Source organism: Mugil cephalus, chromosome 14, assembly GCF_022458985.1.
Source record: "Mugil cephalus isolate CIBA_MC_2020 chromosome 14, CIBA_Mcephalus_1.1, whole genome shotgun sequence".
NCBI classification, from domain to species: domain Eukaryota; kingdom Metazoa; phylum Chordata; class Actinopteri; order Mugiliformes; family Mugilidae; genus Mugil; species Mugil cephalus.
Window position 1 is genome coordinate 3455952 of NC_061783.1, and position 13268 is coordinate 3469219.

At 40.1% G+C, this 13268-nt stretch overlaps 1 protein-coding gene across 1 annotated transcript; it reads right to left on the reverse strand.

Annotated features, from left to right (window-relative positions):
• Positions 1-1312: 1312 nt before the first annotated feature.
• On the reverse strand, positions 1313-12768 carry parp10 (poly(ADP-ribose) polymerase family member 10). Its single transcript, XM_047605707.1, has 11 exons — positions 12694-12768; positions 11547-11722; positions 9082-9324; positions 8039-8269; positions 6917-7947; positions 6559-6771; positions 5635-5746; positions 4556-5563; positions 3084-3217; positions 2796-2970; positions 1313-2711 (listed from the first exon to the last, which is right to left on the reverse strand). Exons 2-11 carry the CDS (start codon positions 11719-11721, stop codon positions 2413-2415), a joined length of 3621 nt encoding a protein of 1206 aa, XP_047461663.1. The 5' UTR covers position 11722; positions 12694-12768; the 3' UTR covers positions 1313-2412.
• Between the last annotated feature and the right edge of the window lie 500 nt (positions 12769-13268).

Sequence of the window (13268 nt, forward strand, 5' to 3'; positions counted from 1 at the left end):
CATATCATTGGCTGCATCAAGGAGAGAAAACCTCTCAGGAGATTGAAGCAGAAACTATTCAAATTGAGTTAATGCCCAATGCATTATTAAAAACTCTAAGGATAGTCGGGAACCATCACGATGCGGCATCAGGGTAAAAAGAAAGGCAGATTAAGTGATGCGCCCATCATGCCTAATGCCTACTGTCTGGGGTTGCTGCAGTTGAGGAGGTCTAGATTCAGCAATATTATGTTCAAAGAATGAGGTCAGCTGACTACCTGAATATACTGACTGACCAGGTTATTCCATCAGTGGATTTTTCTTACCTGATGGCACAGTCATATTCCAAGATGACAATGTCAGGATTCATCAGGCTCAAATAATGAAAGAGTGGTTCAGTGGGCATGAGATATAATTTTCACACATGGATTGGCCTCCACAGAGTCCAGACCTTAATCCCATTGAGAATCTTCGGGAGGTATAGGAGAAGGCCAGGCAGTGCATAAACACACAGCACTGAATATTACAATAAATAATTTACTAACAGAGTGAGCTATTGATTCAACTGTATTTTCTTATTGCTGGCCATGTTTTATAGTATCATTGAATTGTAATGTCCTGTACTGACACATGTTCCTATTATTTTGATCGTTTATTATGATCACAATATTCAATAAAGATCTTGTGTGAAAAACGGGCCTCACACAGTTTTATATTTATAGCAGCATACGATAATAAAAAACAGTGGTGGAAAAAAGTTTTCGGTCACTCTTCAAATTTTACACAGTCTCAAATATTATCATGAAATATTTGTGGAAAAACCTTTTAGACATTAGACAGACACAAACAAATACAAATTATATTTATTTAGTTTATTGTTCACAAGAAAAACAAAACTCTTCCTGGTGGTCTGGAGGCAGCTGTATCCTTCCAGGCTGAGAATCTGTATCTCCAGGCGTTTCCTGCATTAGGTTCCTTGTTTTAGCTATTTATGTCTCTGAAGAACTTCCAAATGTACTGACTTTATATAGACACAAAGCATGGCAACAAAAACATGTGTCTCTTAAAAAGCAGGGCCTTCATTAGTGAATCACTGGGACCAATCAATACTCATAAATGTCTTGTGTATTTTTATGGAACCCATTCAGTTTAAGTTTTTAATGGCTGTTTTAGGATTTGTTTGGTATTTTGTCTGTGATTGTACTAAAAGAAATTGCACTTTAAGACCTAAGAGTGATTCTTAATGCAATATTTCACAAATGCATGGAGTGTCCAAAAACCTTTTCCCCACCACTGTAGATGATACCAAAAAATTCCCACGAATTTCAAAGGGTTTCTTATATTAAGCATTTTATTTTTCTTAAAAAAAATTATCATAATATTTTTTAAGACTGCAATACTTCACATTTCCTTAAAAAAACAAATAGCAAAATAAGAAATTACAGTCAAAAAGCCAGCATAATAGTATTTTTGGGGTACATTTGCAATAAGAAATTAAAACAAAGATCTATGATCAACACATTCCCAGGCTGTAGTGCCAGATTTCAATCAATCTAAATATTTGTTGTCAGAGCACTTAAAAGAGGAAACAGGTAAACAAATATACCATGATGTCCACAATCATCGTTAAGAAAGGAATAGATGAACAGGGCGATAAGAACTATAAGAACTATAACTGACAATTGATTTACTTATATTAAAATAAAAACACATGTATTTAAAGTGCACAGTCACTGTGTGGCTTCGATCATTGTCACCCAGGGTCTTAATTGTCCCATTTTGTCAATGCACAATGCAACTGCTGCTTCACTAAAAAACTTTTAGCTACATTTAGGGGCTATCTTTGCAAGACCAAGAGAGAGATCTGCTGAACATGGACACTGCAGCAAACAACTTAACCTGAAAGTAAAATAAACACACTTGTTGATTTGCATTGTGCGCCTACTGTTAGAAGTAGTGTCTATTTATCTCTGTCAGCAGGCTGGAGTAGTACACATCAAAGCATTACATGATAGTTACATGTATTTATCAAGATCAAGTACTACGTGCAATTACATTTTTACACCATACATACAGTCTTATTTGGATGCTTATGAGTTTAACCAAGGTTAATATTCACTGGAGTTTAGGAGTGATGTTAAGAAACACCAAAGTGACTATCACTGCTGAGTCACACCTATGTCAGGACAAGACACACTGAGACATAATGTGCTGAAACTGGCTTTGTAGGTTCAGCTGTTGGATTTTTGTTCACTTATCTGAAAAGCACAGAAACCAATGAAGGTGAAGGAGTTGAATAAGGTTTGATGATTGATCAGACTGTGCACTGCAACACATTAGCCCTTTAATCAAATGCACTTCTTAAATCAAGGTCGAAACGTAAAACATAGAAAATGTTATGTTTATTCTCTTGTGACTAAGCATTCAGCGCTTTCAGCGGTGGATTCTCTGGCACGTAATGAGATATTCTGGAAAAGCTTGCGTGTCGTTGAAGATGACAAACATCGTCGGCTTGGTGATGTTGTCGGTCACGCTGTCGTATCTGAGGGGAATATCACCAGTCTCCTTCAGCGGGGCCGCCTTCATCGAATGGCAGCCTTTAGTGTAGTCTCCTGTAAGAACCTTTGATACGAAAATAAACTTGTATCCGTCTGCGTTTGGGGGCGAATACTGATCCTGGACGGACAGATGGGAGTTGACGGCAAAATACACCCCCTGACCGTAGACCGTGGCTGTGTGGAGGAATCACAACATTAGAAGTCGACAGATGAGACGAACTGAGTCATCAGAACTGATAAAAGGAAAGTGAAACATACCATTCTTTCCACAGAAGCTTCTGTTGAAGCCATGAATGCATATCTCTTTCACGCTCGTCTCACTTGTGCCGTGGTACAGAGTCCGTTCGACTTGTGGGAACGTGGAACGCTGAAGTACACTCGCCTTCTTCAGCTTGTACTGGTTGTACAGCAGTCGATTCATGAGCTTCTCCACCTGTGAATAAAAAAACAAAACAAAACAAAAAAAAAAAACGGTCATATTCCATGTTACCACGGGCACAACACAATAGTTTGTTGAACACTATATATCGTAATTCTTCTTGTTACCTGGATGATTCTGATTTTGCTGTGGTATTCCTGTATGGTCTCATAGAAACTCTTCACCACACTCTGAAATTCGTCCGATTCCTCGTCTACTTTGCTTGCTTCTGGCAGATTTGACAGCAGAGAGTACTCCTCTTCTGTTAACACACAATTGAGTTTGTATCATTTATCAACACAGACATGAGGCCCCAAAACTGACTTAAAAAAAAACAGACAAGTAAAAAAAATACAGTTGAACACATCGATAAATAAACAATGCGTTACTTAGAATGAACGCACAATATATACTTGTATGCTAACTACAGTTGTGGAAATCTTAAACTTGTTTTGACAGGTAATTTCAGACTTAATTTTAGGGTTCAAGCATGTTCCCAAGCAACAAACGCTAATGGTAACACCACTCCACATTGATCCAATCATGTGGCCCCAGCAAACATATTTAATGTACTCTGGAGGTAACCAATGCCAGTCCTCAGAGAGCGAACAAGGCTGCACCAAGCTAATCAGGATATTCCAGTGCAGTCCCTGTGTTCATGTGCACACGGCACTGAAGAATAAAGACCAGACCATGAAGGATCCTTGGATCTCTCACAGCAAAACTCCAAACTGAATAAAAAGTTGACACAGTATTTTACCTGGAGGTTTGTGGCGTAAGTCAACACGACTTGTGAGCAGAAGAGAAACCAACCCACAGCAGGAGGCAACTCTCCCTTTCATGCTAGTCTGCAATGTTCAGACTTTAGCTCACACTATTTTTCTATCCTAAAAGTTTACAAAGTACTTTGCCTTTCATTCACACACACACACACACACACACACACACACTCACCAATAGTTTCCATGCCAGATGCAGCCTCTTACCCAAGGGCACAACACTTAGACATGTGGACAGGCGCCAGGGATCGACCCGCCAGCCCTAATTAGTGTACAACCAGCTCTGCAACCTTTTATTTTGACTTGTCTCGCATTCAATTATTTCCCATTTTACTACCCACATTTCCAGTTTTTCCTCATGCTTACACCGTGTGCAACATGACATGAAGCATCAATGGAGAAATCAATACAAATGTGGGGCGACCCGGCTTGAAATCACAGCTAACCTCGCGCTGGCCAACGCTCCTCATCAGCAACACCAGCCAGAACATGTCATGTTAAACTGCAATGGGTCCATAACTTATAACTCATGGTTATTTAGAATATTTAAGTAAGAGTGTGATCAGTACGAGGAAATGACACAAAGTTGCGCAGTAAAGAAACATGTACTTGAAAACAGATTAAATAAATAAAGATAGATTAGATACTCGACAACTCCGTTGGCTAGTTACCTCCATCATTAGCAAACCTGTACTGAGTTATATTTTTGACTGGTCTGTTAATGTGCTACTACAGTTTGTCAGTTCTGTGGCTCCATACACAGGATGATTATTATACAGAAAACATCATGCCCTATGGCACAATTCATTCTTTTACTGTACCTGGTACATCCTCATTCACGTCCCCTAAGTCCAGCAACTTCCTGGAGACTTTGGCAGATTTCCCTGCAGCTATGTTGTATTCTTCCATCTTCTCAAAGTTGATTACGTGGGGCTGATTGTCTAGCAAGATATCGACTTTGTTCATCTTCATCCTCCAAATGTTCTCAATGAATACTGTGGCTTCGGCAGAGTATGATGTCGTGGCTGAGGAGGCGGGGTCATGCCGCACCCACTGGACAGTCTTCAGGATTTCCTGGTCAGACACGGAATTGGACAATGTCTCCAGGAGCAGCTTCAAATCCCACACACCCCCAGTCACAAACTCCTTAAACCCAGAGACTGTAATTATGGTGCCCTGAACTTCAATTTCCACTGCATGCTTCCTTTTGATCATCTCCAGACACATCTTGTGATACTCTGACAAATGTCTTATGCCCCTGTGCTCCACCTTCTCCTCAACCTGTCTCTGGCTAACCTTCTTATTAAAGGCTATGTCCACCCGAATCAAGTCAGAGTTGTAACCTGCAAACACAATTAGCTGCAGGGTGTTTGCTGCCGTGATTGCATCCTGTAAGGAGGTCTTTCCCTTCTGGTCCACCAGTGGGCTTTTGTTATTTCCACTAGAAGAACAACCTTCATGTTGGATCATTTCCTTGGACAACTCCAAGGCTTTTTGCAGCTGTTGCTCCTCATCCTCCAAAGACCAATGACTTGACTCCATAGAGTACTGGATGGCTAAAGAGAGTTGGGCCTCTTCTTCCAGATCGCTAGAAAGGCCCATAGCTCCATCATTATTCAGGGGCAACCCAGTGTTAGCGTTCTGTTCATCTGAGGACTGAGAACCATCAACGACTGTCAGATCAGCACCCTGGTCCGTGGGGCTGCTCGGTTCCTCTGCAGTGTACAGGTCCAGGTTGTCCATGTCAACGAGCTGGTCTACAGGGGACACCCCAGTCAGCGGTCTTTCATCAACAGCTGAGACAATTTTCTTTGCCTCTTCCAAAAGTCCTAAAAGAGGAAAGCAGATTGTTTGAAACTTCACAGAAATAAGAGAAATGAATGAGGAAGTAAGAAGCTACCTTGGTCTGAAACTCCATTATGAACGGCTTGCACTGAATCTGACTTCAGCTCCTGTGCAAATTTCTGGAAATTTTTGTGGGACATCATCTGCCATGCAGTTTTAAAAATATCCTGGAATAAAAAAATACAATGTTTCTTTGGAGATCAGATGCTTCCGTGCAGAGAAACCTAAATTAACAATTCCATGTTAACTAACATCGTCTAACTTGATGTAATGTAATTAGACTTTTGATGGAGATTCTTTGTACACGAGAGGAGAAAAACTAACCCAGATACCTACTACATTTTTCATGTTTTTATGTTTTCAGTCCAAAAACTATGATAGTGTCCTATCATAGTAGTATAGAATGAAAATAGAAGCCAAATTTGATTTTATGGTTGCAAAGGTGAATTCTTTGATAAAGTTCAGAAGATGAAATTAAGGCGAATTTGTAAACCTTAATTTTACGTATGCCAAAAAGTACTGGACTGTTAAGACAAACATTCACCGGCGAAGCACTACCCTGTGGATAAGGCTAATGTTAGCAATTCTTCCAGTGGAAAGGTTAACTTAAATATTTGAAAGTATCTGGAGATCCCTCATTACTAAAAGATGAAAGTAACCTTATGACTTTTTAGGACTTTTTGATCCCTATATGTCATTCATAGTAAAGTAAATGTACATTACTTTACAAAATTGTCTAAATGGGTGTATTTATTCTTAAGATGTAACTTTGTAAATGATAAATTCAAGCAAATATATCTGCAATGTAATATATAGAAATAATATGTCAGACAGTAGAAAAACACTCAGGCTTTCTCAGGCTACATACATACGCTAAATAAGTCCTCGAGGCACTCCATCCATCGTGATAAATGACAACTGGCCTAACAAGTTGAAATGCAGGAAAACAACATTTTTGCTTTGCTCTGTCTTAGGTTACCTGATGTGGGAGGGGCTTCCAGGGCACGTGGACGATGTTGATGTAGACTTGAAACTTTCTCTCCATCTCATTCAGAACGTTAATGCAGTCCTGTTCGCCTAAAAAGCGAGTCACCCCTGGAGTGTTTACTGTGATGGTTCTGGTGCAGATAGAGGAGACGATACCTTGCAGAACTTCCTCTGCCATTTGGCATGCAACAGCATGGCCATGGATCTGTTGGGTGGATTGACAAATACGTGTAACATATTGCTGAAATAATCTGGTGAGAATTTAAAAACAATGACATGACAAAATAAAATGTAAGGACATTTACCCCTGCAGTCACATTGCATGCTTTCACATAAGATACATCACATACCTTTAACCCACAACAATCTTCGCCTTCGAGTGGGAAAATAGATACTTGGTCCATGTCAGCCAACAGCTGATGACAGTGGTTCTGAATGTACTTCAGCATGCCTGGCTCCATAGAGATGACCGTCTCCCTTTCAATAGGTGTAGTCAGAAAGTTCAGGATTGCAGTCTGCTTCTCCTCCTCCATCCCTTTCAGAGTCAGAACATCAATATTCCCTCCATGTTCTGCCACCTTGACAGAGGAGAAGCTAAGAGCCTCCAAAAACTCTGACCACTCTCTGCAATACAGCAGGCCTTCATTTTCCGTGTCCATGGGTATGCTGAAGCGACACACTTGAGATTTTAAAAAGCTACATGCCTGGTAGGCTGAGTCCTGGGACAGGGAAGTTACCATGACTTGGGAGCCTAACACTGTGTAAACAGTAGAGGAGCCGGTTTGATTCAGGCTTTCTAACAGCCGCTCTTTTACATCACTTCTTGCAAGGAACTGAGCCATTTCTGGCTCCAGGGTAAAATTAGTCTCTGTCATGTTACCAAGAAAGTCCAAGATGGTGTCTTTCAGTTGCTCAACCTTTAGTTTGTCAGGTCCTGCAATATACACACCATCATCGTTAACTTGGATGGTAAAATTTGGATTAGCCTGTTTTAAGTCCCGCTGAAAGATGCTGCACCGAAGCAAAGAATGTTTTACTGGATTAGTAATCGCAATGTGGCTTGATAGTGAATCTGTATCCTCAGTTTGATCTTCCATGGCTTCTTCTTCTTCTGCCTCATAGGCAGCAAGTGGCTGTGAAGCAGTCTGACAAGAGGAGGTGGAGGCAGATGGTGGACTGCTGGAACCGACCACTGCGGGAGGACTGGTCTGCATCTGACTATCACTCAGATCCTCAGAGTTACTCCGCGTTATTTCTTGCCTTTCATATCCAGAGTCTTGTGATGCTGAACTTTCCATAGGTTGAAGAAAGTCAAAATAGGGCTTGACTACAAGGTTGGCATCACCCAGTTTGTGTGTGTGATCCAGAACAGCATCCACAGCTGTAAATGCAAACAGACACATTTCCTATTTAAATTAACTGAAGAAAACAAAAAAACAAGCGTTTTAAAGGTTATATAATGCAATACTTACAATCACAGTTAACAAAGGACACAACTGCTGTACTCTCTGACAGCATGGTGACCCCCTTTACGTCATGATTCCCACCTCGCGTGCTCTCAAAGTACAAGGTGAGCATGTCTGAATTGATGCCAGGGTGCAGGTTCTCCACCAAGATGGCGTCAGTTTGGTTAATCTGTTCGAGAATTACCTGAGCCCCATCAAGTTTCCTTTTGGATATATTTGTGCTGAGATGTTGGAAATCTGTGAATAAACAATAGTAAAAAAAATAATTTAAAAAAAGACATGAATTACAACCTGATGTTCAAAACTCTATGTAGCTGTACTGTGACACAAACATTCTTTGAGCTAAATTCTAATGTTGGCCTGCAAACACTTCTACAGTGACAATGCTAATATACTGATGATTTGCAGTTTAGAATGTTGGTCTGAGACATTTGCTAAATAGTAGCAAAGACCAAATAAAGCTTTAGGGACATGGATAAAACATCAGTTTTAAGGTGTGATTGCAGTCTGTGCCCTAGCTCACACTATTGCTCCCGTGTCTCTACGCTACTACCTATCTATAAAAGGTATGAAAGGCCAGCCAAATAACTACTGAGAAGATAATCCATTTTGTAGTCACCGGATTGTAAAAAGTGAAAGGGTCACAAAGAAAAAGTAGAAGTAGAACAAACTGTACAGGGTCACTGACAGGTATCTTAATTTGAATACATTTCTACAATGTTAGAAATGTTACCATGATAGATACCATGAGCCGCCAGCGTGACTACATTATCAGGAGGATGATAGTGTTTGCGGCCACGGCTCTGACAACCGGGTTATCTTGGAAACGTAATATGCCATTAGGAAGAAACTCTTTAGATCTCAGACAAGTTGATGCTCCTTAAGTCTGTTACAGTTTGAAACCCTTGCTGGATAAATTTATGTTTGTATGTATGAGGCTTATTTTGCTCTTCATACATCTTCTAGCATATAAAAACCCTATGAATGAGTTAAAACCCTGATTTTCATTTGAGGTGGTCTATAAGAAAAAAAAATGTCATTTAGCAGACCTTTTGAGAAGGGTTGAGTGAGATGAATGAGGATGAAATCTCTCCCTGGGGAGGGACACAGGGTGTAGTCTTGTACGTTGAGACCCATCATGTTCTCCACGTACAGCTCTATCATCTCTGTGCTGGTGTTGGGGTTGACACCCCGCAGCAGCAGCCTGCGTCGGTCCTTCGACGCAGGCTTTCTCACACTCAGCTCGACATTATGCAGAACGTGGTGCCCTTGAGACAACACTCGGGCAGCAACTGTCAAAATGATCAGAGCAGATACAAAATAATTAGCACACAGTATATTCTAGACAAATGAATGCACCATCTACATTCATTGTCTTCAGTTAGTATTTTCATAGTGATTAGCATAGTGCTGCATCTTCTTCCATGCTTCTGGAGAAAGGACAGAGTGATGTTTACAAGCTTTTTAAACCTTCAGGGGAAGATTTTTAATGAAGTATTTTATGCTGTTGGCCCTGCAATAGGTTGGCGACCTGTCCAGGGTGTACCCCACCTCTGTCACCCCCACTGAGACCTGGGATAGGCTCCAGCAAACCCGTGACCCTAGTGAGGATTAAGCTGTAGTAGGAGATGAGATGAGATGAGATGAGATGAGATGAGATGAGATGAGATGAGATGAGATGAGATGGATTGTGAAGTATAAACTTCCTACTTACATAGCAAAAGCTATAGAAATGTTGAAAGTAATGCCAGTAATATTACTGTAATTTTGAAATGACCTGTTCCTATAGTCCTATATTTAATGTGTAAAACTTTTAAGAAACTCGGATAAAGGACATTTAGGTTGCAGGATGGATTGAGGCCGATCACTTAGGTTTGTTCAGACCTCGCATTAAGATCTGATCTGGGTGATCCGATCGAAAGTGGCATAAAAGACAGGTGTGTGAAAACCCCCAGGATGCTCTGAGATCGCGTTTGAGAGATGTCATCTCTGACCACATTTGGAGGTGGTCTGGGTTCCTATGGTAGCGTGACCTCAATCGTCCCGACTCACATTAAAGATCACCTACACTCAACATGGGCACTCTTCATTGACCAAAAACATGACCTATATTATAAACGATCGCCTGAACAGAAAAAGCACCATAAGTGATGTCTGTTTTTTAGACTGTTAAAATATTTCATCCTTGTGGCTGTTAATGAACTACAAAATAAATACACCTAAACAAGAATTACCTACTAAAATGAAAATATTTAATTTGAGTACATGAGTGTGATTGTGTCATTACATAATGTATCAGCATGTGGTTCATTACTGGTGAGGTTATCTTGATATATTGTATAAGGAGGCAAGTGTTCATTTCCTTATTCACTGTGTCCTCATTTATCTTTATTATCAGAGACGACGGTGCGTTTGAAAACATTCAGGGCTGGAGCTGAAGAGCCGGCTGGAGACGCATGTAAATTCCAGGTGTCAACACGTATACCTAAAGCTGGCTATTGGATATCCCAGATCAGACCTTAATGCAGGGTCTGAACATGACATTAGACCAGTTAGAGCAGGACTGGGCTGCATGTGACCACAGTGTTTTAGTAGTGTAACAGGGCCACATTGATGAAGCATTGCTGTGACCTCAAATGACCTCCCCTGCACAACGGGACTTTTGCTTCATTCATTTCACACTTTAAAGTACAGGAGTATTTTAAATGAGCACAAAACAAAACAGTGGCTTGTACCGTGGGCTGCACCTCAGGAGAAAACAGGCACTATTATGAATGATGGACCACCAGAAAAGGCAAAAGTACGTTAGTGTTGTCTAATCATCAGCAGGAAAAACCTTTAAATATCTTTTGTCACTGTAGATGTTAACTAATTAAACTAATAAATAAAGCAAAACAATACAACAAACAGCATGTGTTAAATTAGATTTAAACTTTTTCTCAGTAGGGCCTTTATTATCAAAGATTGTTCATTATCATTAGCTGCGTTTCCATTAAAGCGGAATAAACGCAATATTTCTGAAATAAAACTGCGCATTGAAAGGTGTTTTGTGAATGAGATGTAAAGTCTCATCTTGCAATGACACATAATTCTCTTAAATACTCATCACGTGAGATTTCACGTTGAGGAACAAGGACAAAATTAACTGGTGGCAAAACCCCCTGCGTCATCTCCAGTGACTCTGGTGATGGGGAATTGCGAAAAGTGTTTCCATTGTAATTTTGTGATACACTTTTATATCAATGCTTATGGAAATCAGCCTCGTGAGAGCATAAAAGTGTTTAAAAGTTGTATTTGAGAGTTTTCTTTTTTTTTTTTTCATTTACCAGGTTTTTATTGCGATATTTAGGTTTTGCACATTTCCAGGGGTATTGGAAACACGGCAACTGCTGCAAAGAGCACAGCATGGACACTATTACATGTATTTGGAGGCTTTCATGGTTCTAATTATATTCAGAGCTTTGGGCAGGTTTTCAACAGACAAAAGTAGCAAATGGATACTGTTGCGACTTGCCTTCAGCCTCTTCAAAAATCAGTACAGCACGGTTGCCCTTCTTTTCCACAGATATAAGAGGCCCTCCACCTGAGCGCCGTTTATTCTCAAAGTACAGACACAGTAGTTCCTCATCTACTCCTTCAGGCAGAGCCAGCACCTCCAGAGTCTTCTCCTCCGTATTTTCAACAGGCATCCTAAAAACACAGGACACATATATGTTACTCACTCAGGGCTTTTAAATCATTTGTTGGCCCTGCAACAGAACTTGAGAGAAGTTACTCAAGCCAGTGAAAGATCATGGCGGTGTTTTATTCTGTATTTTGTCAATTTTTTTTTGTTGTGAAACATAATTAGTACAAGACTGAACATTTGAATTTACCAATAACTAATTACAGCATAATGTTTGTATTATTTGGATCACATATGATTATTTGTCTGACTACATTCTAATACACTAAGTAGTACTGAGTATTATACATTTATGTATTATAGATGGCTGGCACTTTACATTTTACATGAGTTCATTGTCATAACACTGTAAAATTTTCTTTTACATGACGTATCTCATTTGTAACAAATGTATGGTTATCCATGTGTTTACTAGTAATTACAACACATACAGTAAATTCCACACCAGTCATACTTCTGAGCGAGTACATTTCAAGCTCAAACAACGCTAAACTGGAGCTTTTTTTCTGACTCAAACGAGTTGAAGAAGTTGATTTGGGTGTTTGTTGACAAGGAGTCAGCACGACGCTTGGGCTGACTGTCATGGCCGACACACACCACTGAGAGCTCATAGCTACCTCACAGCTCTCAGGAACCACGGCCTTTACGACACCTTCAGCACGCATAGTTTCAGGACCACAGTGCCATGCTGGTGTTTAAAAAGCGGACAATTCCTAACAGTTTTACAGAAACCGTGGCGATAGTACGGTTTATTTACTGCGTAGTTTATTTGAAGTTCCTGTACAGTAACGTTAGAGTACGTGTATGCGCTGACATTTCCCCAATAAGTAAAGTGAAACCACTTGCTACACTTGCCGTGTTTGGACGCTGAAGCCGTAAAATATATGTACTTCGGCGGCCGATAAGCACGGTATTATAGTTTCATTTTTATACAGTGGAGTTTGGGACGTTGTTGAGTTTATCTTAAATTGCTTACCTGTGCTACAAGGAAAACATCTGCTCTCCGCAGTTCCACTTCGACGGCTGAACCTACTTCCGTGTTGTGCTGCTGTTGGACGGCGGGAGGCGTAATGGGCTGCACGTGTTAAAGGGATATTGTCTTATTAAAGACGAGAAGAAGAGAGACCAAGTTCAACATTGTCAAGCCACAGGTGTCAAACACACGGTCCGCGGGCCAAAAGCGGCACGCCAGACTACAATTCTTCAATGAAAATAACCTAATCTGTAAAGTTATTTAATCAGAGAAGTGGACCACAACAGTGAGACACAGGACTAAACAACGGACAGCAATATGCCCAAATTTGAGGATAAAGATAGTTTATTAATCCTAATAAATTCCTATTTTACTTGTTAATCTTTTCACTAAAACACATGGAAAAAATCTTGTCATTACTTATAGCTTATTATGTTGTTAAATGTACATATATTTAGACTCTTTAGCACTTTTTACTTAGATGCATTTACTGACTCTTATGAAACATTTAATTTGTTACACAGAATTGTTTTTTTTAATGGCATGGTGTGCAGTCATAATGATTTCTGTGAGTGTCT